This window comes from Vanacampus margaritifer, chromosome 18 (genome assembly GCF_051991255.1).
Source record: "Vanacampus margaritifer isolate UIUO_Vmar chromosome 18, RoL_Vmar_1.0, whole genome shotgun sequence".
Taxonomy (NCBI): Eukaryota; Metazoa; Chordata; class Actinopteri; order Syngnathiformes; family Syngnathidae; genus Vanacampus; species Vanacampus margaritifer.
The window spans coordinates 12,595,707-12,623,298 of record NC_135449.1 but is presented as its reverse complement, the minus strand read 5'-3'; the positions used below and the strand labels follow the sequence as shown (position 1 = coordinate 12,623,298).

At 40.8% G+C, this 27,592-nt stretch overlaps 3 protein-coding genes across 5 annotated transcripts; 1 reads left to right on the top strand and 2 right to left on the bottom strand.

Moving 5' to 3' along the window:
- Nucleotides 1–5,003: 5,003 nt before the first annotated feature.
- On the bottom strand, nucleotides 5,004–7,147 carry LOC144038494 (uncharacterized). 2 transcript variants are annotated; one of them, XM_077551040.1, is made up of 4 exons: nucleotides 7,023–7,147; nucleotides 6,910–6,939; nucleotides 6,734–6,814; nucleotides 5,004–5,588 (listed from the first exon to the last, which is right to left on the bottom strand). In XM_077551040.1, exons 1-4 carry the CDS (start codon nucleotides 7,102–7,104, stop codon nucleotides 5,071–5,073), a joined length of 711 nt encoding a protein of 236 aa, XP_077407166.1. In that variant the 5' UTR covers nucleotides 7,105–7,147; the 3' UTR covers nucleotides 5,004–5,070. The 2 variants fall into 2 exon arrangements, with proteins under 2 accessions (XP_077407166.1, XP_077407167.1); XM_077551041.1 differs by lacking the exon at nucleotides 6,734–6,814 and having other exon boundaries at nucleotides 7,023–7,133.
- A 356-nt stretch (nucleotides 7,148–7,503) lies between these two features.
- LOC144038181 (uncharacterized) lies at nucleotides 7,504–11,025 on the top strand. Of its 2 annotated transcripts, XM_077550416.1 has the most exons (4): nucleotides 7,504–7,647; nucleotides 8,038–8,326; nucleotides 8,518–8,601; nucleotides 9,340–11,025. In XM_077550416.1, the coding sequence occupies exons 2-4, from the start codon at nucleotides 8,263–8,265 to the stop codon at nucleotides 10,977–10,979; spliced, it is 1,788 nt and encodes a 595-aa protein (XP_077406542.1). In that variant the 5' UTR covers nucleotides 7,504–7,647; nucleotides 8,038–8,262; the 3' UTR covers nucleotides 10,980–11,025. The 2 variants fall into 2 exon arrangements, with proteins under 2 accessions (XP_077406542.1, XP_077406543.1); XM_077550417.1 differs by lacking the exon at nucleotides 7,504–7,647 and having other exon boundaries at nucleotides 9,352–11,025.
- A 9,582-nt stretch (nucleotides 11,026–20,607) lies between these two features.
- On the bottom strand, nucleotides 20,608–23,883 carry LOC144038180 (uncharacterized). The gene is made up of 2 exons (XM_077550415.1): nucleotides 23,420–23,883; nucleotides 20,608–22,598 (listed from the first exon to the last, which is right to left on the bottom strand). Exons 1-2 carry the CDS (start codon nucleotides 23,541–23,543, stop codon nucleotides 20,653–20,655), a joined length of 2,070 nt encoding a protein of 689 aa, XP_077406541.1. The 5' UTR covers nucleotides 23,544–23,883; the 3' UTR covers nucleotides 20,608–20,652.
- Nucleotides 23,884–27,592: the final 3,709 nt, after the last annotated feature.

Below are 27,592 nucleotides of genomic sequence, written 5' to 3'. Positions count from 1 at the left end.
TTGGGACACATAATACAACTAAATTAAGTTTGTTTATTTTAACTTGTGGGTTAAAAAGGGACCGAACCTGCTGGGTCAAAAATATACATACAGCAATATTGGTCACTTGGAAAGTTGTCAATGAAATGAAATTCAAAGCATGGCCCCTTAATTTGTGATTATGGGTGACTACAGCTCTGAGGTCATTTTAATAGGGATTCGTGATGGGAATTCTGGCTCTTTTTAGGGAACCGGTCCTTTTGGTTCGGTTCACTAAAAAGAGCCAGCTCTTTCGGCTCCCAAATGGCTCTTTAGATTTTTGGACGCTTAAATAAATATATTACCAACAACAATTTAAAACTATGCGCAATATGAATTACTAATGTGAAAAAATTGCACTATATCAAATGTTTGTTGTATAAAATACACTTTTATTTGTAAACTTGACTATACAGACGCTCCCCAACTTACGAACGAGTTCCGTTCCGAGCGGTCGTTCGTAAAGTGAATTTGTTCGTAAGTTGCTTCAGCGCTATATTTTGCTTCAGCGCTATATTTTGTATTCTAATTTATGTTTAAAGCCTATATAAGTATATTGAAGGTTTATATAAGTATGTTTAAGGCTTGTATACAAATAAACCGCATTGGTTTGTACTGAAAAAACTTTTAATAAAATGGAGAGAATACAGTACAGTACAGTACTGTACGTACAGTACAATGTTAGAGAGAGAGCGAGAGACACTTGATAGAAGAACACTTAGGAAGAAGTTGAGGGTCGAGGAGACCCGTTTCGTCGACATTGAAGATCTGTTTAGCCGAACAGCCACCCTCGTCAATGATCTCCTTCAACACTTGGGGGAATCGCTCGGCAGCCTCTTTGTCCGCAGATGCTGCCTCTCCGGTTACGGACACATGGTGGAGATTAGCCCTCTTTTTGAAACGACAAAACCACCCGTGGCTGGCAGAAAACGTTTCTTCGGCAGCGCTTTCCCCAGCCTTAGCCTTGACATCCTCAAAGATAGATTTGGCTTTCTCCTGAATGAGCATAAGGCTCAGAAGAATACGCCGCTGCTGCTGATCCTCGAGCCAAATGGTGAGAAGTTTCTCCATCTCTTCCATGAGTACGTAATGAGAAAAAAAATAGAGGAAGAGGAAGAGGAAGGTCGATGCTGGGTGAGCTCTCACAGCGTGGGTAAACTCTCACAGCGCCAAGCGTCGGTATTAGCGGCGGAAAGAAGCACTACACTCGGAAAAAGGCGCACAATACAAAATCTAACTCTTTCCGGACATTTTCCGACACACGCACAGAAATGTTCGTATGTACCGTTGTTCGTAACTCGAATGTTCGTAAGTAGGGGAGCGTCTGTAAACTCAAATAGAAAGTGCAAACAAATTAGAACTAGAATTAGAATTAGAACTATTTACAAATTAACTTAAATAAGGTTTAACAATTTTCATGTGAAACAACAGACAAACAGAATCGCACAGCAAAATATAAATTAAAATGTGTAAAATAAAAAAAAAATAAAAAATCTGCATCCAGAAAACAGTGTTCTTCAGTCTAGATTTACATTCAGAAATGCCAATTGCCTCAACTTTGAGGGGCTGATCCTATTTCTTCTCTTCGTTAATATCTGTCCTGCTTTTGAGAAGATTCTTTCAGATGGGACTGAAGTGGCAACAATGCACATGAGAGGCTCTCCGATATGAAGTTTTAGTCTTGCAGACTTTACACTCTGCCTTAGTTTTGTCAGTTGTTGTATTGAAATGTGTCCATATATTGCTGCGTTTTCTCGTCACTCATTTTTTAACTGTTTTTTTTACCTTTCCGTTTATACAAGCGCTCTCCTCCTCTCTCGTCTCCTCCCTCCTGTTCGCGTTCGAGTGTGTGTGACTGCTTACAGCGTGCTGTCGTGTGCCCCTCCCCCCCTTTGCTGCTCAGCGCTGAGCGCAGACACAGAGACGTCACACACACATACTCACCAATCAAATGCGGCTTTAGAGAGAAAAAAAAGAGAGAGAAAAAAAGAGAGAAAAAAAAGCGGCCCATCGTTCACGTCAAAGATCCGGCTCTCAGAGCCGGTTCGTTCGCGACTGACACATCACTAATAGGGATCATAGAATACAAACACTACGATCTCCAAAGATTGTGAACCTGTTTTCTTGTGAAAAGTCCATTTTAGTATTATTTTTAAAATGAACAAAGATTTTGTCAGGTGAAAAAACTAAAAAGCAATGTCGGATAATAATGTATGTTTGGGGGATGACGAAAGAGAAATCGTTTTTGGAATTGAAGAAGCAGATATTTATGCAATTTTAGATGTAAAACAGCAAAGAAACGCTACAGTTTATTAAAAATGACAAAAACAAACTCATACGTCATTGCACGGTGCCGTCACTTCCTGTTCTTCTTCTTTTAAACTACTGGTGGATCACATCTCTATGGTGTATACCACCACCTACAGCGGCGGAGTCCCCTCTCAATATTCGCAACAGAAGAACAGATGGAAACGGGCAAAAGTTTTGCGCATTTTCAGTGAATTTGCTTTGTAAAAATTCAAAACAATTGGATGGAAATCTGACTATTGACTTGACAGAAAATAAATGGTATAGTGCAGTAGAAGAATTACCTTCAAATTCTTCAAGATGAACTAAAATCATCAGCCCAAAGGTTGAGTCTTGAACGCAAATGGATCTTCCAACAGGAATGACCCCAAACACACATCAAAATTGGTAATGAAATGGCTAAAACAGGATAGAATTATCCATCCATCCATTTTCTGCCATTTATCCAAGGTCGGGTCACAGTGGCAGCAGCATTAGCAGGGAAGCCCAGACTTCCCTCTCCCCAGTCACTTCATCCAGCTCCTCCAACGGGATCCCAAGACATTCCCAGGCCAGCCGAAAGACATAATCTCTCCAGCGTGTTCTGTGTCGTCCCCGGGGGCCTCCCACTGTAAGAGGAATAAAATTATTTTGTCCTCTTTGCGTGTTCCAAAAATGAAGATAGACTTAATGTAAGAAAAATACACCTTTGCAAAAATGATTTTTAATCAGTCAGAGATCTCTGGACAGATAACAGCCTCTAATTCATCACTTAAACAGGTGGGATTCAGAGCGTCAAATGTCGTTCTTCCGCATGTACAATGATTTCTTATAGTTAAAAAGACCTCATCTCTTTCATTTGTAGACAAAACATACTCTCTGGGTATTTTTCCATGAGCTATGGCGAAAACAGAGTCAGGTGTGGGTGTTCAAAACAGATTCTGTTCTCAAGGACCAAATGTGTTTTCGCACAAAACGCTGAGAAGGAACTTTTTTAGACTAAATAGTATGTCCCAGTTTAAGGTCAGATTATACCGAGATCAACACCATCTGCTCTGCACAGGACACAAAACATTTCGACAAGGTTAATATAAAGAATTAAAATGTTAATAGTGTGTAACAATGGTTGATATATGAAATGGAGTATTAAAAATGTTATAATATCTATCACCACCGATGCCCGGAACCTCTCTCCAGGGTGGCGTCCAGGAGACCACGACCAATCATGGCTCACCTGTTTTCTGAAGCTGAGCTGTGATTGGTTCTTACCTGAGATCTGAGCAACTGCAATGCCACTTTCACTAGACAGCAAGCGGCAAAGTGGCCGCCTTCTGACATTGATCAAAAGTGCTGGATGTTGCTATTTAATTCATATTCCACTAACGCAATAATAACCAGTATACCATATTTAGACTGGAGTGGCTTCATAGAACATATTGTCAAGATTTTTTTGGCCCCAGGATGCAACATTATTGGCATGGTATTTATAATACGCTTTCTGTTGTACTTGGGGTAAAAATTACCCATGAATCCATTGATGGTGCTTTTCGGGGTTGGATCTGAGGGTTTTGGACTACCTGCCAGGGTGCAAAAGAGTTAGGCCTTCTCAACCTTGCAATCACAGCACTTATTTCTTTTGAAATGGAAAGATAAATCTCCTCCTATAGTACCACATTGGATTAAAGATGTACTTTTTCATAATCTTAAACTTGAGAAAATTTGATGTGATTGTAGAAGTTTCATTGGGTGTGGGAGCATTCTGTGACTTTTTTAATCATCCAACAGTGGCGCAAGAATGAATATGTGAGCAATATTCTGACAGACACCAAAAAAATTATTTTACATTTTGAGATTTAAAATTTGGTCAGTTGGAGGGCAGTTGGGAAGAGAAACTGATTTTTAGGAAGTGCGTGAGATTTTAGTCATTTAAAAATAAGCTTTTAGATTGGTATCTGGACAAGTACATTTACTTAAAATACTAACAGTTTCTATGTGGGTTATTTAAAATTTGATGGGACAAATTGTCCTCAATTCTGGAACTACCTCTTCTTTTTTAATGTACACATGACCTGAGTAGTTTCATCATTCTGGTGCCCCTTGCTCAAGTTCAAACCCCATGGTATCATCCTGGGTGTCGCGGTTCATGTGGGCCGGCTGGTCACAGCGCATGTTGCTTCATCTTACGCCTTTGATTGGCTCTTTTGCCCAGGGTTAGGAACTTTCCTTTTATCTGCATTTCTGTTGAGGATGATCAAATAAATGAATCAAAAAAAATAAAAAATTTTACAGCAGCCCAATTTTGTTGTAGGCTACTGGACTCACTAGTTTAAAAAGACACTTGTCTCAAGCCATTTTTAACATCAAGATACTTTGTCTAATTGTGATAACCTTGTTTTATTTTCATGATCAATACTTTCTTTTTCTGCCAACATCACCTGTGCTAAGGAAATAGCTAATGACCAATCACAGCTTGGTCGTAAGCCATTTCCTCAGCACAGGAATGTCATCTGCCGTCGACAGCAAGTGTGTGTGTTGTTTTTAAAGGTCAAGTCATCAAATTCTGGACAAAATATTAAATTTACTGTTGAAAATGGTACCCCGCCTACTGCCCGTAGCCAGCTGGGATAGGCTCCAGCGCCCCCGCAACCCTTGTGAGGACAAGCGGTTAAGTAAATGAACACTGAAAATGGCTCAATAAGTCAGGTAGTAAAACGTGACACTGCCAAGCCTTTATTAATGCTGCAGCAACCAAGACAAGAGCACACATTAAACATTCCCTGACACATAGTCATCTACCATTCTGTCATTCAGGAAGTCTGAGACATCATCACCCTCTTCAAGATTTTCATCATTCTGGGAGTTGTGGCTCATTGTGTCGTTCTGGTAGTCCTTGCTCAATTTCAAGCTCCATATTTCATGGCTGAAGGCATCATTCTGCATGTGGCTGCCCTGGTCGTGGCTCACGTTGTGGCTGCCCTGGTCGTGGCTCACGTTGTGGCTGCCCTGGTCGTGGCTCACGTTGTGGCTGCCCTGGTCGTGGCTCACGTTGTGGCTGCCCTGGTCGTGGCTCACGTTGTGGCTGCCCTGGTCGTGGCTCACGTTGTGGCTGCCCTGGTCGTGGCTCACGTTGTGGCTGCCCTGGTCGTGGCTCACGTTGTGGCTGCCCTGGTCGTGGCTCACGTTGTGGCTGCCCTGGTCGTGGCTCACGTTGTGGCTGCCCTGGTCGTGGCTCACGTTGTGGCTGCCCTGGTCGTGGCTCACGTGGTCCCGGCGTTCAACTTTTGCTGCGCATTGTACAAAAAGGCATTCATTAAAAAAGTAGCATACAGTAGTACTTCAGCTCACGAACATTAAATTCGCGAGCATTTTGTCTCGGCTGACGAACTAGTTTTCGGCGGACGAACCAAATCTCGCGACACGAGAAATCGACGCACGCTCACGGCGTCCCAGTTCGTCACCCCCTTTGAGTGCGGACGTGGTTTGTGTTCGGTAGACATTTTGGAGTGCTTTTGCTACCATGGGACCAAAAAAGACCCCACAAAAGGCTAGTGTTAAGCCTAAGAAGACATTGAAGAAAATTACGGTCGAGCAGAAGAAGGAGATCATCGACAAACACGAACGAGGTGCGCGTTTGTCAGCATCAAGTGAGAGCATCAAGACCATGTTAGCGGAGTGATGTGCAGGATTTTGTCGAACAGTACCATTCAGAAAAGACTGTGGCTATGAGAATCATCAACATGATGAATGATAATGTGATGCCTCAGTTTCGTAAGACCTTACAACTCAGAAAGAAACAGGTGTCAATTAAGAGGTTTTTAGTCAGCAACAAGGATAAAGAGTCTCGTAAGAAGCAAAGAAGAGAAGCCACACCGGAGGACTCTCCTTCCAAACAGTAACTCCTTCCTCCTCCCACTCCATTCCATCAAGCCTTCAACTACTGTACCATCACAAAGGCAAGTTTTGCAAATAAAAACACTTTATTATACAGTACAGTGTATTTCTTTAATTACAATAGCACATTTATTATACATAAAATAAGGTATATTTTGTGTAGTTTTAAGGCTTTTTTAGTAGAAAATTGTGTTTTATGGGGACCTGGGAACGGATTCTCATTTCAATGGTTTCCTATGGGAAATACTTGTTTGGAAGACGAACTTTTCGGCTCACATACGCTGTGGGAACCAATTAAGTTTGTGAGCCAAGGTACCACTGTAACTGTAAAATAAGGGTGTCCAGGTTGAGTCCTCCTACCATGATTTTTGAAATCTTTACTTTTGAGCCATTGCAAACATGCAGTACTTAGTTTAAAACTACTTTGCCACAAGTTCATACAGAAAAGTTATGCATTTAACAAAACAGGCCCACATTCCACTCCTAGTAAATGTGAGTGAATTGATAACAATTGACCAAAAATAAATAAAGTTTGCACCTCGTTCAGCATGTTGCTTCAAAATGGCATCCAAAGACTCAATAAGCTCCAAAAACTTGGGCGAAACATCATGAAGCATATCTGTAGCAAATACAAGTCTCAATATACATTTAATCAGCATTTGCGCCCTTTGTACTTTCTTTTTTTTTTTTTTTAAGGCAAAGTATTACATTCACCTTGTGCAGCACCACGTGGAAGGCAAAGACCTGTAAACAAAGACGATTTAAGCATCTGGAGACACAAAAACTCAGATTTTTTTTAAAACAGATGTGTATTTACAAATAACTACCTCTGCCCATGAAGACAGCGTGCACCACAACCAAGAGCCAAAGAGCCGCCATCTTCTCAGTAATAGGTGTAAAGAATAACATACAACATGAGCTTTTATAGCAGGTGACAAGCGACCACAGCTGCTGATAATTGACTTTAATTAGCACCAGCTGTGCTAGTTACTACATGGGTGAAAAAAAATGTCAACCTCAATTGATGTGGATTTAAACATATGTTGAACTCAATTTGGGTAAATAATGTTTAGTCTTTTATTCAAGCCCTTGAAATAAACATATGGTCACACCTTGTAATCCGCATTTGATAAAAGAATGTAAGAAAATGGGGAACATTTTTGTGATTCATGGTTGTCAATAAAGTACAGTTAAATCAGTACTTGTTTCTTTTACCAGTCTAGCACAATTACTTGTACATAATGTGAGTACTTTTGCTACTTGTGGTTTTCTTGGGCTTCCTCTCACATTCCAAAAATATGCATGTACCGGGTATCTTGCTCAAGGATACTTCGACACAGTCACAATGTCATGGCATAGAGCACACAACCTCTTGGTTGGGAGACAACTACTCTACCACTGAACCACACCGCCCCATGCAATTAACTCTAAAAAAACAAAAGTCTATGCCGTGTAAGTCATTTTCATGAATTGTATGCTGATCGCTTTTAAATGTGTATATGCATATTCTGACTTGACTAAAATTTTGATTAAACATACTATAGTCTTTTACATGGATGCTTTTCAAACATTATTTTTAATTAGGGTAAAGAGAGGTGCAATACAAGACTTATGTGCTGATTGCTTTCATATATATATATATATATATATATATATATATATATATATATATATATATATATAAAATCTGTGTGTGATTTTTTTCAAATTCAAATGCTTACATTGCATTTTAAAAGTTTATTTTAAATTGCTTTAATACTACTTTTTTTCACAGGCTGTCAAGATTTATCAAATTGACCTTTTTTTTTTTCTTCTTCTTCTTTCTTTTTTTTTTTCCCTCAGCTGGTTGGTGACTTGAACTTGAGTCCCGCTGTTGGGAGGTAATCATCTTAACCACTTGGCCACAAAGAAGCTCAGGATTGACCATTCAGACAGACCTGGACATTAAAAAAAGAAAAAAGAAAGGCAAGCTACATTGCAGTGGTACAGCTGTTGCGAATTACAGCCAATTAGCTGCAGTTGTCACCTGCTTTAAAAACTAATCTAATCATCCTTCTTGCAACTGTCATGGAAGCGATGGCTGCTGTTTGGCTCTTGAGTTTTCTGGTGAATGCCCTCTTGATGGGTGGAGGTAATGTGGATTGTTATTATCATTATTAAATTTGCGTTAGAAATTGAATGTTTGTTTCACCAAAAGCTCAAGTGAGTCCTTTGTTTTTCAGTTGGCGCAACACAAGCTATGTGCCAGTTGAGAACATGATCTTTGAGTGAGATTTTATGTAATAATTTATTTTCCCACTTCCTCCCCATTTTTTTTTATAGATGTCTCTGCCAATGATGTTTCACTCAAGAAGACTTTAGAACTTCTCCAGTCTTTGGATTCTATGTTGAAGCAACAAACTAAAGGTAAGACAATTAGAATTACTCTTTTCTGATTAAGATTGAGCCAAGGCACATTTTACTTCAGAATTTTTATTATGTGTGTTATTGATCTCAACTAATCAAATTGCTTTACATAATGGGAACTCTGTCCTGTTTAGTGTTAACATGAAACTTTTTGGGTGTTTCAACAGGTGGGTAAAGTAGCCTAAATCCTTCACTTGGGCACTGGTTACTTTAGAACATGACTAAAAAATAATTTGACTTGGTTCTCTAAATTTTTATTATGTAAAAACTACTAAAGTGGTAAGATACTGCTTATTTTATATTCAAATAGCACAACAGTATGACTAGAAAGTCAATCAAATCTTGCATAGTAACACAAAGACTAAATTGTCTACAGCAGGGATGGTGAGATCCAGTCCAGCAGGTTTTGGATATTTCCCTTCTTTAACACGGCTGATTCATAATAAGCCTGATAATGATTCTGTTAATTGGAATCAGCTGCAGTTTGACATCCCTGTTCTGCAGTTAAACCTGTTTACTGTTCTTGTAAGCTGTAATATTGACTTTGTTAGGCAGACAGATGAGCCATGGTAACTTTTTTTTTTTTTTTTTTGCCAGTCCCCTTGCTGGTTAACATGGTCTCTGAACCAAAAACAAATTCTCACTAGATAAAGACTGAATACTCAAAGTAACTGAGGAAGTAGTATGTCTAAACTATTGTTGCATTCTCTGTAATTTCTTAATGTGCAACTCATGTAGAATTTGATTTAGGGTGGGTTGAAGTCAAACATTCAACCCAAAAAACTGATGACCAAAAGGACTCCTTCAGCCATGACCATGAAAACTACAACATGACCGAGGAAGCCCAAAGCAATGCTCAGATCCACAACATGACAAAGGAGCGCCAGAGCGACACCCCAAGCTACAATATGACCGAGAAGGATCAAAGCAATGCTCAGAGCCACAACATGACCGAGGACGGCCAGGGCAAAGGCCAGAGCCACAACATGACCGAGGACGGCCAGGGCAAAGGCCAGAGCCACAACATGACCGAGGACGGCCAGGGCAAAGGCCAGAGCCACAACATGACCGAGGACGGCCAGGGCAAAGGCCAGAGCCACAACATGACCGAGGACGGCCAGGGCAAAGGCCAGAGCCACAACATGACCGAGGACGGCCAGGGCAAAGGCCAGAGCCACAACATGACCGAGGACGGCCAGGGCAAAGGCCAGAGCCACAACATGACCGAGGACGGCCAGGGCAAAGGCCGGAGCCACAACATGACCGAGGACGGCCAGGGCAAAGGCCGGAGCCACAACATGACCGAGGACGGCCAGGGCAAAGGCCGGAGCCACAACATGACCGAGGACGGCCAGGGCAAAGGCCGGAGCCACAACATGACCGAGGACGGCCAGGGCAAAGGCCGGAGCCACAACATGACCGAGGACGGCCAGGGCAAAGGCCGGAGCCACAACATGACCGAGGACGGCCAGGGCAAAGGCCGGAGCCACAACATGACCGAGGACGGCCAGGGCAAAGGCCGGAGCCACAACATGACCGAGGACGGCCAGGGCAAAGGCCGGAGCCACAACATGACCGAGGACGGCCAGGGCAAAGGCCGGAGCCACAACATGACCGAGGACGGCCAGGGCAAAGGCCGGAGCCACAACATGACCGAGGACGGCCAGGGCAAAGGCCGGAGCCACAACATGACCGAGGACGGCCAGGGCAAAGGCCGGAGCCACAACATGACCGAGGACGGCCAGGGCAAAGGCCGGAGCCACAACATGACCGAGGACGGCCAGGGCAAAGGCCGGAGCCACAACATGACCGAGGACGGCCAGGGCAAAGGCCGGAGCCACAACATGACCGAGGACGGCCAGGGCAAAGGCCGGAGCCACAACATGACCGAGGACGGCCAGGGCAAAGGCCAGAGCCACAACATGACCGAGGACGGCCAGGGCAAAGGCCAGAGCCACAACATGACCGAGGACGGCCAGGGCAAAGGCCGGAGCCACAACATGACCGAGGACGGCCAGGGCAAAGGCCGGAGCCACAACATGACCGAGGACGGCCAGGGCAAAGGCCAGAGCCACAACATGACCGAGGACGGCCAGGGCAAAGGCCAGAGCCACAACATGACCGAGGACGGCCAGGGCAAAGGCCAGAGCCACAACATGACCGAGGACGGCCAGGGCAAAGGCCAGAGCCACAACATGACCGAGGACGGCCAGGGCAAAGGCCAGAGCCACAACGACACTCGGATCTTTGATTCATGGTTCACGGAGCACATCGTCAGTTATCAGCAAAGCAACAAACACCAGAGTGATGAGGGTCTCAAACTGAGTGACAGAATGGAGGATGACTCTGCAGATGTTGTGTTGGTAGTTAATGTTTGAAGTGTGTACTTGTCTATATCAACTGAATAAAATGGCTCAAATTTTATCTTCTGAGTGACTTATTTTTTTTTTTTTAAGGGGGGGGGGGGGGGGGGGTTAGATAAATTTAATAAAATGCACTTTTAGTAGGAAACTTTTATATCTCTAATGAACAGAAGATTTGTTGACCTTGTAGAGCAGGCTTCCCAAATCCTGTTCAAGAGCTGGAGTCCTCCAGGTTTGAGATGTTTGTCATCACTCCTGATTCTAAAGATCAGGATTGTGATATGTTTCTGCACACCTTGCTGATTGTATGAGTCAGGTGTGTAGGAGGACAGAAACCTCTAAAACCTGCATGATTCTACCGATTTGAGAACCAGGATTGGGGAATCATTGTCACACAAACATTGTTTTACACTGAGGACACCCCTGCTGTTTTAGCTTGGGTCTTATGCAGCTTCTACAGTCGAATATGACATTGGTGCGGGGATGAGTGTCTGACAGGTTGACAATTGACAAATTGATGGCTATAGATACTTGTGATGTACGTGAACACACCAAATTAGATCTTTATCCCAAAAAGGTTTTCCCTAAGTCGATGCTGTGCAGGACATTTTAAATGCATTCATGGATAACATGCGTGTATCACTTTTAAATGTGTACATGGATATTCTGACTTGACTAAACAGATGATTAAACATACTATAGTCCTTTACATAGATGTTTTTCAAACTCATTTGTCATTAAGGTAATGACAGGTGCCATGCAAGACTGGCATGCTGATTTAAAAATAAAAAATAAAAATCATGGACTAATATAGACGGAATTGTCTTTTTTCCCCATTTTAATAAAAAAAATGCTTTGTGATGTTTGGGTGTTAAAATATGCACATCTAATACTTGTATAGTCATGGTATCCTTTGGTTTGGTTCATTGTCAAATTATAGTGCTTACGCTCTATTTAAAATTACTTTTTCAATTGCACCAATGCAACAGTTCAGCTCTTAAGCATAGTCAAGTTGGCCTTTTTTTTATTTTTTATTTTTTTATTTTTTGTCCTTTTTGGTTGGTGATTTAAACTTGGGTCCACGTGGTGGGAGGCGATCATCTTAATCGCTTACCCGCAGCAGCACACAAAAAGTTCAGCATTGAAATCCATACAGACAGACCTAGCTTCTGCCATCTAGTGGAAATGTATTGTCTTGCATATTGCTGGCATGGATTTAGCAAAGATTAGTAGAGTTCCCTGTGTGTGTGTGTGTGTGTGTGTGAGTGTGAGTGTGAGAGAGTGTGTGTGTGTGTGAGTGTGAGAGTGAGAGTGAGAGTGATGACAGGAGGGCCAGAGCAAAGCCCAGAGCCACAAAATGAACGAGGAGGGTGTTGAAGAAAAGGATCTTTTTCTTCCGCATGTTCGTTTTCTTTCAGGTAGTGAGAATGTTGGTTATCCGAATGCAGGCTGGAGATCGATGAACAGTCACTTGGAAGCTTTTATTTCTACAGAATATTCCGGGCACAAGTGAGTTCCCAGACAATGGCGGCAGCCTCTCACTAGTGCGAAGATTTCAGAGAACTTACAACATTCTTATACTATCTTGAAGGGCGGTACCACAAAACCCCCAAGCCCCCAGCCCACCCGGAGTTCACCAGACATGAGATAAGACTTTTACAGATATCATTCAATACACATTGACTTCAACCACAGACAAATGGTCTATTGTTGTGGAAATAGAGGAGGCCTCCCAGACAAACCGGCACGAGCAGAAATTGTGACATCACTCACATAGACACATCCACAGATAAAAGGTCTACTGGGGAAATAATAATTTAAAACAATTATGACTAAATCTGGGCAGAAGACCCTCTTCAATCCCTCTTTCGGACTCAAAAGAGTCCGACAAGCAGATAAACATTTCAGAGAAAAATCCCAGCGGGATCTTCGTCCTCTTCGTCGGATGAGATGATGTTCTTGGGTTGCTGTTGGAGGCCGCTGTCAGCTTCTTCAGGACCTTAGGTTAGACTGCCTGGTCCCAGGATGAGTCACCGGGATTATTCTGCCCGTATACCGTGAACTCAACCTTTAATAGAACGATGTCAGTGGGAGCCGGCTTGCTTCTCGGTTGTTGTTGGGTGTTTGCCTGGTGCAGGGACAATGGCTCCAGACGGTGTCCTTGCCGGTCGGGTGGAGGAGATGTGATACCACGTATCACCTTTTCTGTGCAGGCGAAGTGCAGAAGATGTCCTCTCCGTCACCTTGTGGGGTCCAGTCCACCTGGGCTCAGACCATTTTCGTTTAATCACTTTCAACCATACATATTCACAATCATTTATTTCTGAAGGAGCATCTGGTTGTTTTTTTGTTAGTAAATGTTAGTTGTTTGAGTTCTGGAGGTCCTGGAACGTTCTCTTCCAATGGAGCTGTTGGAGCCGGAAAAGGTTCGTTGGTGTGACATTCAAACGGAGTTCAGCCTTTGGCTGAGTTAAGTAACATTCGCACATTCATTAATGCAACAGGAAGAGCTTGTAGCCAATTCAAATTTGATGAGGCCAGTGCTTTAGCCAATTTTTCTTTAATATTTCTATTCATTCGCTCAACCTGTCCTTGGGATTGGGGATGATACACTGAATCAAATGTATTTTAGCCCCAATGCTTTTTCTACTGCTTGTAGATGTTTGTTTTTGAAATGGGTTCCATTGTCTGATCAAATTTTTCTAGGAAACCTATGTGATGGTATGTAATGATTAATTAGATGTTTTACCACGATATTTGCTGTTTCAGATTTGCAAGGATATGCCTCTGGCCATCCTGAAAAGGAGTCCACTATTACCAGCAAATATCTGTAACCTGACACTGGTTTTATCATGTCAGTGAAATCCATCGAAACCACCTGACCTGGAGCAATCACGTCCGGATCGTGAGTGCCCCTGGGGAGGTCTAGATGTAGGCATACTGTTAAACCTGCTGCAAACACTGCAGTCCTGCAGTTCACTTTTAACAACTGATCTCATGAAAGGATGCCACCAGGAGTGGAGTTGTCTCAGTGTTTCTTTCACACCTACATGGCATGTTCCATGGGCTTCAGAAATTAGATTTTTCAATTGTTTCTGGGATGGAATACATTTACCTTCTTTTCTCCATATACCTGCTTCATCTTTTTGTCCCCCTTTGGACATCCACACACTCTTTTCTTCTGGTCTTGTTTTTTCTTGCCACAACTTAGCTGATTCTACTATCACCTCCTGTGGATTGTCACATTCAGACTTACTTACAATTAGTTGGAGTGTAGGTCGGTACCCCGCAATCTTTTTCTCTGCTCAATCTGCTGATTTGTTTCCTGCTGATACAAAATCATTAGTTCCAGAGTAACCTTTACATTTTATTACTGCCACCGCTGTTGGGAGCAGTAAAGCATCTCGCAATTTAAGAATATCATCCTGATGTTTAATAGGTGTACCGGTTACAGTTTGGAAATCGTTTCGCTACCATTCTTTTAATGCAACATGAACTGTCGTGTGTGCATACGCCGAATCTGTGTAAATATTTACTGACTAGTTTTCTGCCAATCTGAGGGCTGCTGTTAATGCCAAAATGTCAGCTCTTTGTGCTGATTGAGAGCCTAAAATTATTTCTGCTTGGACTTCTTCAAAACCTGTTTTTGTGGGTTGGGTTACTGCCAATCCAGATTGTAGGCCATCGTTGCCTTTGAAGCAACATCCATCTGTGAAAAGAATCAAGTCCGGGTTGTCAATAGGTGTCGCAAATTGGGTGTCTTTGCTCGTATTTTTCCAATGGAGTTGATGCGCATACAGACAAACTTGTCGACTTCCTCCTTCCCCCTTCTGATAAATGGCAGCAGAAACACTGCTGACCTTTTCAGACACATCAAGATAGAACATGCGACTGTAATCAGGAATCACAAAAACTGCAGCAGTGGAAAGATGCTGTTTCAAGGAGATGAAGAGCAAAGGCCTGGTGGCTTCAAGACAAGAAGTTTCAGATGGAGCTGCCAGCAAGAGGTCATCCACATACTGCACCAGGATAACAACAGGGGGTAGTTCAAGTGGAGACAGCATCTGGCAAAGACAGTCGTTGAAGAGTCCAGGTGAAAGGACAAAGTCTTGAGGCAGGCGATTGTAGGAGTAGCAAACACCATTCCAAGTGAAAGCAAAAAATTGCTTCATTGAAGGGTGAAGTAGAATGCAAAAGAAAGCATTATCCAGGTCAATGCAAGTGAAATGAGTGTGGGTTGATGCAATTTGAGACAATGCCAAGTGAGGATTCGGGAAAGAAAAAGTAGGAGTTGAGACGGCCGCATTAATCGCTCGCAGGTCGTGGACCATGCGGAACTTTCCAGTATCTTTCTTCTCAACGGGTAAAATAGGCATGTTATAATCAGAGCCGGAAATTTCACACAACACTCCTGCTTTGAGCAAACCGTCAATTGTTTCCGAAATGCCAATCATCCCAGCCTCTTTTACAGAGTATTGGGGAACATATTTGTCCTAGTTTCATCTGAAACACAACAGGTGAGACGTTACAGAGACCAACATCAGTGGGATCCATGGACCACAGCGATGTTGGAAAGAAATCAAGAAGGTAACCAGCAAAATTGCTGTCTGTTGTTTCACGTCTATGGTGCCTATCCAGAAGCCGGTGCTCCAAAACGGAAGTGGGTAAAAATTTATTAGACAGAATCCAATAAGTATGAAGCGACAAGAAATAGAGCAATTAAGAGTGAAATAAATTTTGCCAATCAGCCCATGTTAAATTCCCATATGTTCTCAATTTCCTAAAATGCCTCGCTATACATCTAATCCCCTGATCTTCCATAGTACAGAGTGCAATGCATACAATCAGTTACCATATCATAAGATCTGAGGTTACAAACCCAAGGTGACCAGAGAGCTCAGAAGTGCTCAGCTTCGAGCCAACAACTGGCAGAGCAGCAGTAGGTGTTATCATCCGGAAATTCCAGGATAAGTCCATCAGGGCTGCATTTGATGAGAGGGCATGTGGCGATGAGGAGCTCTCTGCCCAAAAGATTTACTGGACAGTTAGGTGCAAACACAAAAGAATGCAAAAGATTCTGTGAAAAAACATTGAACAGTCACTGAGCATGTGGATTCAGGACACCATCATTGTGGAAACTGTCCACCAGATAGAGGCAGATACTGTTGGTTTGGCACAGAGAAATGTTGTTGCTGCGGCGTGCAGTTTTTTGGCCTCTGCCTCTCCACCCAGACGCTTGAGGTCGCTGTCTGCAATCGTGGGCCCAATGACCAGGCCGTCCACAATTGAAGCACATGTTAAGCCACCCAGGGGGCGCACCTTGACTCATGAATGAACCTGCTTGATACATCATGCACTCGAAATCGACAGAGGGAGATGCGATCACAGCAAGAGTGTTTTTGTCCTGCTTTTTCAAATTTTGCAACTGCACCATAGCAAGTTGTGTTTCTGTACTTTTGTGTTTGTCTACGTTAGACTCTTTTTCTTTAGCATGTCTCCTTAAATGATGTTTAAGATGTGACAACCACCGGTCAACCTCAGCACTGGGAAGATCCTGATTGGCCTCCATGGCCTGTGCCACAGACTTGGGAATGCCCTTCAAAATGGCTGCTCGGAACACTTGCGAATGCAAGGTGGAGGCCGAAGGGGCGTGTCCTGTTTTCAGAGTGCAATCAGTGAGGGCCAGATCAACAAAAGCCGCAGCCTCCTCATCTGCTTTGGGAGCGAAGACCAGATCTGAAACAACACACTCAGGGAGGGGAAACAAAGGTCTAAGACGACAAGGTTAAGTAATTTACTCGCGTAAGAGCCTAATTATCAGGGAGAGAAAATAATAATATATATATATATATTTTTTAATTTACAAAAAAAACCAATTTTTTTTAAAATATAAATAAATAAAAATTAAAAAAAATACATTAAAATATTATTATTACTATAAAAGCGGACATAATTGTGTAAAAAGAACACGGATATCATCTGCTATTAACATTTGTCCCGTAACCGCTCTCTGCACTGCTTGAAGCCAATAGGCACCACCAGATTGCATAGGAGGAAGTTTCTGTATCAACACACACTCACATCAGTGGGAGAGAAAGGTTTGTAAAGCAGAGTTACCAGTGGGCGGGTCAACTTTAGCTAACATAGGGGCCTGCAAGATTTGGGAGCGAGTCACAGGCCGATGAGGAGGAAAAGCTGGACCTTTGGAAGATTCCTCTGGTTCGGGTGGGCACCTGAAAGATTCTGGGCATGACACTTTAATTCTGCTACTTGATTCTGTAACTGAGCAATGTACAACCTGTTTTCCACTTCTTATCATTCTCTCTCACCCTCCATTTTGGAGACAACCCGCCAGTTCAGCCTTCTTTTCCTTTTTTTATTTTTATTTTTTTCCAGAGCCGCCGCTCCTTTGTGGTACCAGTTTAATAGGCCTTCTCTTTCCATATTCAAAGACACTTGCTAATTCCCAAACGAAAGTGTCCGAGCCTTAATTTATCAAAACCACTCGAACTTCTTATTCTCTTATTTCTCTTCTTTCTTATGTGCTTATTTCTTTGTACCCCATATACAAGGACTTTGGTTTCTAGGATTCTAAAATAGAACGAAATTACCTTGTATATTTAATGTCTTAGTAAAACCAAAAACAAGGATTTATAATTTCTAGGATTCCATAATGGAACGAAACTACCTTGTGTTTTAGATTTACTAATATTTGTTCACCCAGATCTCATATACAATTTAGTCACAAATCAAATTAAAGGTCTCGGAGTATAGTCAACAGACAGAAAATCAGTCTTGACGGTGACACTCAAAACAACTGGACGAATACAGTATGAGGGCCACGTTGAAAAGAAACATTATTACAAGAATTAAAATCATAGAATTATAAGAATGAATTCAATTTCAGGAGTAAAGTCACAATTTTAAGATGAAATGCTGCACTTTTAATGCAGGAAAAAAAATTTTTTTTAGGAGAATAATTTTGTACATTTAAGGAGAATTATGTAATAATTGAGAAAAAAATGATGAAAAGTACTAGTTTTATGACTAAGTCAATTATATGAATAATAATTTCATAATTCCCCTGGTTTTCAATGTGACCTTTATTCTCCAAACTGCGCGAATACAAAAACGTAATCCACTTGACATGAAGTGTAGGATGACATCAAATTAGCTTTGAATTGCTTTTGAAAATCTTCCACCAGATTAAGTTGATATACATCTGTCACCTTGTTTTAGAAAAAAAAAAATGTAGAAAAAGAGCCCTGAATGTTAACCCAATGCATATTGTTAGCAGGACCAGAAGCAAGATTATTTAGCTGACTTTGAAAAATAAAACAAGTGAGAACGATTGCAATTGTGCTTGTTTTTGAACGTTTAGCTGTGATACGGCAAAGCACTTCACCAGTATGGAGTACGTGTGCACGTGCTTTACGGAGAATCCAGTAGAAAAAGAGTGTGTCCCTTTAAAAGTCACAGGCCCGCTTGTTTGCACTGAGGTGGTCGGACACTGCAGTATCATGTGAGAGAAAAGAAAAAGACAAATTCCAGATGGACATAATGTGAGGTTAGTCGCTTGAGTGGCTATAAAAAGTATCTCCACACGCCGTTCAGATAGTTTTTGCTAAAAAACAAAACCTTCAAATGGTGGCAGTGTATGTTGACTCACATTTAACTAACGGGATTTATTCTGACAATGGCCACGTCTCAATTTTAAGAGGGTGTGCAGACTTGTGCAACCGTGTTTTTACTATTTCTTTCTCAAGAAGACAAATTTGAGTTGTATATATATATATATATATATATATATATATATATATATATATATATATATATATATATATATATATATATATATATATATATATATGCAAAGTTGGCATTTTGACGCAAGTCTTGGCAGTGTTATTTATTAGGGATGTGCCCAAAAAAATCGATTCTCATAAGAATCGCGATTCTCATTTAGTACGATTCAGAATCGATTTTAAATGTCCCAAAATTGATTTTATTTAAATTATTTTATACTGTCTTTCCCTTTGTTTGTGTGTGCCTTTATTGGCAGCGCTGTTCATGTTGTACCCGGTTTGGCCACTTAGAGGCAGTGTGGTTCCACGCGGTCTAATACACTGTTAAGCTGTAGCCACATTAGAGAGTAGAAGGAAAAAGTCACAATCAAGTTATTCTAATAAAAGTAGGTTTTTTTTGCAGCGTGAAGCCGTTCTTTTGAGTGATAAAAGTGCCGCGAGTAGCGCACTAGTTAGCATTAGCGAGTCAGACTGCAGTAGATCATTACGATTCCTTGAACATCTATAAAATGAAGCAAAAATCATTGTCAATCAAATCATTTTGAATAAAAAATCAATTCTGAATCGAATCGCATATCAAAAATTGGAATTGAATAGTGAGACATTCAAAGATTCCCACCCCTATTATTTATGTACGTTAGCAATTTAGCAGCTGCTAAATCTGCTGCGGCCGCCGTCATTTATCCCGCAAAAAGTCTTCTTTATGGTGTTGGTCGCTCATTAAATTCAACGGTGTAATATCTATTAAACCGTAGCATCACAAACGAATGGCTTGCTCTGTCCTGGCCCGGGATGACGGCTCCCCTCTTTGGTGGAGGTTTTCATGCCTGCCAGATCCACCACACCAGCATCTATCGAAATTCAAACACAATCTGCTTCTTCCTCTGGTCGTTGAATCGGTGGAGGCTGGTGTCTGCGGATCTCACTCTGCTTCGTCTGTCCTTCCTTCCTTTCCTCAGTCTCTCCTTTGGTCTCTTGAGGTCTCCCTAATTTGTTGGAATTTAGATGTTTCTGGGGTTGGTGAAAGACTCTGGTTGGTAACCCGGTGGGTAGTAGGTCATTTCTGGTCGGTGCTGGATTTCACTTTCCTTTCTTTGATCCTTCCTCGGGTCTCCTGGCAACCTCACGACTCTAGCTGGATTCTGAAGTATTCGGTTTATTTTAAAACTAAAATAAAAAAAATGCATTTAGCATGTTTAGTTCATGTACAGTGTTGTTGTAAACTTGTAAACTCTTGTATTTACCACCCGGCCACATAATTATCATAATCACATAGACCTTCCGTCCATATTATAGTATGCACTGTAATACTTTTTAATGGACCGTTGTCTTCCTTCTGTTCCACTTCGTATGTCATTATTTATTTATTTTACTTTTTTTTTTAAAGATTGGAACAGATTATACGTACATACTTTAAAATGATTAAGGGGTTTACCAAAAAAGAGTTATTTCAGTAATAATGGATGACATGTTTTTTTTTAAATCGTTTTATTATATTTACAGAGTGAATGATTCTAGTGTAAATGTAACAAAAAATGACAAACTATATACAATGTTTTGAGTGTTTTGGCACACACAATAATTATAAGAAAGTATTTACGAATACAAATAGATCACAAAATTATAGATTTAAAATCACTGTCATTGTAATTACCTTTAAGATTAAACATGGAAAATGTAATTTAAAAATGATATAAGGCACAATGCATATTAATGGACAATTACCGGTAAACATGCCAGATTATAAATGTCTGCAGCCCCTTGTCAGGTTGATGAAACATTTTATATACAAAATCAATTTCAAAATAGGGTTAAGTCAGACACATACAACACAGGTACACAGATCATTCATTTATTCAGCGGTAAACATGATCTTTGCACCATCATTCATCTCTGCTATTCTCACCAGGACACTTGTGCCTCTTAGCTTCAACCTTACTTGGGAATCTTTGACAACAAACTGAGCAGGTAAAAGGCTTCTCTCCAGTGTGTGTTCTTGTGTGGTCTTTTAAGCTTCCCTTTTGAGCAAAATTTTGACCACAAACTGAACAGGAAAATGGCTTCTCTCCAGTGTGGGTTCTTGTGTGTATTTTTAAGTATCCCTTCTGAGCAAATTTTTGGCCACAAACTGAGCAGGCAAAAGGCTTCTCTCCAGTGTGTGTTTTTGTGTGTTCTTTTAAGTGTCCCTTCTGAACAAATTTTTTACCACAAACTGAGCAGGAAAATGGCTTCTCTCCAGTGTGTGTTTTTGTGTGTCTTTTTAAGGTTTCCTTCCTAGCAAAAGTTTGACCACAAACTGAGCAGGTAAAAGGCTTCTCTCCAGTGTGGGTTGCTGTGTGTTTTTTTAGGTTTACGTTCACAGAAATTTTTTTGCCACAAACTGAGCAAGCAAAAGGCTTCTCTCCAGTGTGGGTTCTTGTGTGTATTTTTAGGTTTACATTCACAGAAAATGTTTTGCCACAAACTGAGCAAGCAAAGGGCTTCTCTCCAGTGTGGGTTCTTGAGTGTTTTTTTAAGCTTCCCTTCTGAGCAAAAGTTTGACCACAAACTGAACAGGCAAAAGGCTTCTCTCCAGTGTGGGTTCTTGTATGTTTTATTAAGCTTCCCTTCTGAGCAAAAGTTTGACCACAAACTGAACAGGCAAAAGGCTTCTCTCCAGTGTGGGTTGCTGTGTGTTTTTTTAAGTATCCCTTATGAGCAAAAATTTGACCACAAACTGAGCAAGTAAAAGGCTTCTCTCCAGTGTGGGTTCTTGTGTGTATTTTTAGGTTTTCATTCACAGCAAATTTTTTGCCACAAACTGAGCAAGCAAAAGGCTTCTCTCCGGCGTGGGTTCTTGTGTGTTTTTTTAAGCTTCCCTTTTGAGCAAAAATTTGACCACAAACTGAGCAGGTAAAAGGCTTCTCTCCAGTGTGGGTTGCTGTGTGTATTTTTAAGTATCCCTTGTGAGCAAAAATTTGACCACAAACTGAGCAAGTAAAAGGCTTCTCTCCAGTGTGGGTTCTTGTGTGTATTTTTAGGTTTTCATTCACTGCAAATTTTTTGCCACAAACTGTGCAAGCAAAAGGCTTCTCTCCAGTGTGGGTTCTTGTATGTATTATTAAGCTTCTCTTGCGAGCAAATTTTTTGCCACAAACTGAGCAAGCAAAAGGCTTCTCTCCAGTGTGGGTTAGTGTGTGTCTTTTTAAGTCCCCCGCCTGAGCAAAAGTTTGACCACAAACTGAGCAGGCAAAAGGCTTCTTATCTCCAGTATGTGTTCTTGTGTGCATTTTTAAATATCCCTTTCGAGCAAATTTTTTACCACAAACTGAACATGCAAAAGGTTTGCCACCAGTGTGGCTGATCATATGTCTTCTCAATAGAGACTGGCAGCCAAAAGTTTGACCACACTGACAGCATTTGCACCATGTGCTGGCAGCGTGACATGTCACATCACCGTCAGACTGTTCATAGTCATCGGTTTGAGGAGAGTGTAGCGTGTCTTCACCATCTGATATTCGAGCTAACATGCTGTCTGCTTGTGATCCTCCACGGTGGTCCTCGTCATCTTCTGTTGTTTGTTGTCTTGAGTTGCTGCTTGGAGACTCCGCCCCTTTGTTCTCTTCATATTGACATTCATCTTCACTCTTCAAATGGACACCAGTCACGGGCAACTCTGTGAAATGCTCCTCCTCTTTAATGTATGGCGGCAGCAGCTCCTCTTTTTTTATGTTGGGAGGCTGTGGCTGTTCCTCTTCTTTAACTTGAAGAGGCTCCAAGTCCTCCTCCTCTTTCACACCAGGGAACTCTGGCTCCTGCCGCTCAGAACAAAGATATTTTTCACTGACGTCTGCGGGACACAAGTTACACATGGTTTGGTAAAGACCGTTTATTGTGACGTTATGTGTTTTATATTTAAGATGATCACATGGGCCACCTGAGTGAAAGAGTAACAAAGCTGGCAAATGTTACGTATCTGTATTTTGTTCCAGAAATCACTCAACGTTACTCTGTAACCCCTGTAACACTGATTGTTCCGCACATAAATATAGAAAATATTTCAAGTTGTGAAATCTGGCATTCATTGACAAAAAGCTAACAAATGCATGCATCTACAAGAGCTGTACAACATCTTCGAGGAGTTGACGAACTTTTAATTATTCAAACTCTAGGGGGCAGCAAAGAAGAACAAATAAAGCCAGGGGAGAGAAATCAATTTAGCCAACAGTAAGTGTATGTCAAACCTAAATGGGTATTTTTAATCATTGTAATGGGCTTGGTGTCAATGTGCCATTAGCATAAATATGTGGCTATATCTAATATATTAGCTAATTCTATGCTAAGAAAAAAAAGTTTTTTGATTTTTACTTAGTTAGTTACAATAAATGGTCCAACTAGTCACTTCTGTTTACAATATCAAATTACCTACTAGGCGTCCATCCTCCATTCTAGTTGTTGGTATGTCAACGAATCAAAAATAAAGAATAAACCTGCTGTCTTATATAATTCTTATAACATTTACCATCAAAAATAGGAGCACCTATTCTTATCTGAGACATGTACCAAAGCGACTTGAGAAAAACTGTAAACGTAAGGTAAAAAGTGCCCGGATGAAGGATCCTTTCAAAATAGACATATTGTTGAAAAGTATTGATTAAATAAGTGACAAACCTGCTCTGTTCAACACAACTCGAGGCTGCTTGCAAAAAGCGTCCATCAGTTGACGTAGTCGCTCATTCTCTTCTTGTCCGCCACAAAGCTCCTCTTTGTACTTGACTTTCGTTATTGCCAACATTTTCACACGATATTCACGACACTTTTCGGTCACATTTGACGTCTGTTGAGCCAATATGTCGATAACAAACGCGTCTCCTTTTTTTCGGCGGCAAGCTAAGCTAAGATAGGCTAAACAAGGCCGAAAGATTTTGACAAAAACTGTGTGATACGAATGTAACCAGACACAAAATGGAGCAGTTTGGCTTCAATAGAGTAGTGACGGACGCACAGTGTCGATGTGTAAGTTCGTATAGTACGAATTCAGAATGAATTATTATGAATTATAGTGAACCGCATGTGGCTATGTAAAAGCAGCCTGGAATGGAGTATTGGTCACGTGAAATCTATTCTACGGCAACACCAGTTGAACAAATCTCGTGTCACGGGGTGGGGCATAACTTAAAAAACGTTCGCGCCTATGTTCATTTGGAGCTTAAATTTTAAAAAATCTTTGCATTTGGACGAGTAAGAAACATGTTTAGTTACATCCATAAAAATGTTGAGGGGTTTACCAGAAATATAAGGTTATTTCAGTATTAATTGTTACTAAACACTAAACAGACTGAAAGCCAGATCATTTGTGAATTTTCGTCTACACGCACCAATGATGTGTGATGGTGACGACCCTGAATTTTGAACTAGTGAACACTCCAAAGCAATGGAATTGTTAGATTCTCTTTTTAGTCCCGATTTTGTCCAACATGTCAACTTGTACCACTCATTCATATGGCAATACATTGGACCTTGTTTTTACAAAAGGTGTCAATGCTGGCCTCTCATATCCTGCAAGTCCCTGTCTCTGACCACTTTTGTGTGTTTTTTAATCTTATCTTTCGATGCGCTGAGATACGCTGTGGGCCAAACCACCACTGTTTTCGTTATATAAACAACAACAAACAGTTCCTTTTAGCTCACCCTCCCTCTGTTTGTTAAACTTGATTCCATCTCCACTATGGGTATTATGTCTCCAGACCAGACCCAGTCTGGAGACATAATACAAGAAATAATACAATAAATTTCCCGGTTGGCCGACCGGGGGCGCTGTTTATTTCAGACCGCGGGTTCATTTCAAAATCAGCAAATAAAGTGCTTTTATTATTGTTTGCATTTAATAACTATATACTTGTCCATGATGTTCATTGTTCGGTTTCTTCTTTTACCACTACTTCTTCGACTACATTTCTATATACAGATAAATAAAATTCTGATGCCTCATCCCCACCTAGTGACAGGGAGCAGCAACAGTCTCGCACAGGTACCTTAGGTCAGTAAAAAAGACAAGTGAAACTTTTTTAAATGTTGTATTTATCCCCTTTGTTTTTCTCTACGCTCCACTCTGGTTGACTGTTGTTTACATGTATTTTTTTGATGAGAAAAAAAGTTATTTTTTTGTTTTTAATCAATATCAAAAGCTCATTTCCATCACTGGATTTTTTTTTATTTTTTGAAGACCTCTTCTATCAGACCTCCATGCGGCATGCGCAAGCCCTCTACCGGATTCAAGCCACATGCTGATTCAAATTTCAGGCTATATTTTTACGTCCTGTTGATGCAGTTGCATCAAAAGAAATGAGCCTAATGGCATACCAACATAATTTGACTTTCAACGGAGGGATCAATAAATGTGCAAATTCAGCTAATACTTTTCGATACGGATGGAATCTGAAGAGATCGTTGGTCAGCCGTCAAGTGAGTGCAACCCTAGCTTCAACGTGATGGGCTATAATCGCATACAGGTCTATAAGATCATTGTGTGAAGGCTATTGCTCCCATTGTTTGGCATCTATCTACATCCACATAATTCATCCGATTCTCGTCGTTCCAATTTTAACAAATTTCAAATATTTAGGCCATTTTTGCTTCCATTTTTCTTATTCCAACTAGTACAGTAATAGTGAAAACAAACCCCCTTTTTAAGGTATCAATGTATTGTTTCTGTCAAGGCCCAGAATCTGGACGCATGATTGAGTGCGATGCGGAAAATTGTACTTACAAACCATTTGATTGGTTTCACTTCAAATATGTCAAGTTGAAGAGTGACCCAGAAGGAAAGTGGTATGGGAAGGAACGCTTTCTCCAAAGTTTTCAGGACTTCAAACGTAAATAATTGATACAGCTGTGTGGTTATCAAAAATGACTGCTTGAAGAAGAGAGAAAAATAAAAAACATGTTGCAGCTTTCTCAGCATTGTCAAACCGCGGTGAGGGTGTCGTGTCATTTCCTGTTTTATTGTGAAAAGTCTGACTCCTCTCGTTTCAGGTCACTTGCCTTTCCTCGTGTGGTGTCTGTCAACCCTGATCCCTGATTGTTTCCACCTGTTCCCCATTACCCTCATGTGTTAAATAGTCTGCGTTTTCCCTGTCTTGTGCCGAAGTGTTTTCGTTTGAGCCACTGAAGCCTGCTATAGACCACAGCCTTGATACCCAGTTGCCTTGTTGCCTTTTTGCCTTTATTGCCTTGTCTCGTGAGAGAACCTTTGTTTGTAATTTTGTATAGCTTAGTTTTGTTTAGTCATAGAGTGATTTTTGTTTTTGAATGTAGTTTTGAACTTCCTCCCTTTTGGAGCGCTTTCAGTTAATGCTTGTATAGTCTTTATTTTCTCCCTCTCATCGAAGAGCTTTTGTTTTGTTAATTAAAAGCTGCTTTACCCTCCACCTCTTCCTCTGCGTCTGAGTCCAAAAACAGCCTTGTTGTGTCAAGCATCACAAAAAACCTAAGCTGCACTGATGAACATTGGGGAGGCGAAACATGTTTAAAATTTCATCCCCAAAAAAATGAGATGAATTAATAATCATATTGTTTTTACTACATTTGAAATTCACATAAGAAACTGATTTTGCTGACATACTTTTAATTTCTTATCCAGGTCGTGTTAAAAATGTTTCATATGAATATCAATCAAAAGGGAGAAGTGATGGGCACAAATTTGTCAATGCACAGCAAACATGCACAATTTTGTCCAAGCTGCAACGGTCATCTCCAGGTTTAGTTATTAAATAGTCAATTGTACAAATATCGCCAAGAATGGCATACTTTTGTCTCACACTTCCAATTACTCTCTCAACACGTATCCTTACATTCGCAATCTTCCTCGTCTCCTCAACCTCAGCAGTTGTAAGTTTACAATTAGCAGTCAGATAATGAAGGAATATTTGATTACTATTTTAAGTGTAATCTTTGCGTGTTCAAAATCATTGTATCCGAGATCTGATGAACAAGGTTCCTTGCAAGGATTTATTTAAAAGCTTCCAAAGACACCGTTAAGACACCACATCTGAATGCAACGTAATGACCCCAAGAGTGTGACAATTTACAGAACATCGACTCATTTATATAAAAAAGATAAAAGGTTCCTCCTCCTGGCTCTTGATTGAACAAAGGGCAGACATGTCATCTCCTAGTGAACAAATGTGTAATGTTGTTTGTAAGCAGACGTTTACATACAGACATGTTGATTCCAGGTTGGCCAAAGGTGTAATCTTATTAGTAAACAGACATTTACATACAGTTCCCCTTCTTGACTGGGGGAAAAATGCAATTAGGATCTAACCCCAGACTTTTAGACTCCAATGCCAAAAGGCTCTAAATAACATCATGCACATTCCTATCTTCAATAGCTTTGAGGGTGAGAGGATAAAATAAAGTTCACAAAATCATTACTCCACTGTATTATTTTAAACACTCATGATTATATCACATTGATATGCCTATAAGTAAATTAATAAACAGTAAAACATCAAATTGAAAATATTAAATGTCTTCAATACTTATCACTCACGTGATATGATATTAACAGTTCCGTGGTAACACGGCAATTAAATATTTGGCAGTGTTGTGATGTTTATAGCTTGACCATGTTTGAGCTCTTGCTCTCATACTGGATGGTCTGTCAATAAATATCTCAAAGCAATCTATGATGCATGTCCTGCCAAAATATTTTGTCAATTCCAAAGCCATAGTGGCCTGTAGCTAATATAATGCTGTAATGCTACAAATAAGATGTTCAAGGTGTCTATGACTACTGTGGGCACACCAAATCTGTAGGACAGATCAATAATGGGCATATTA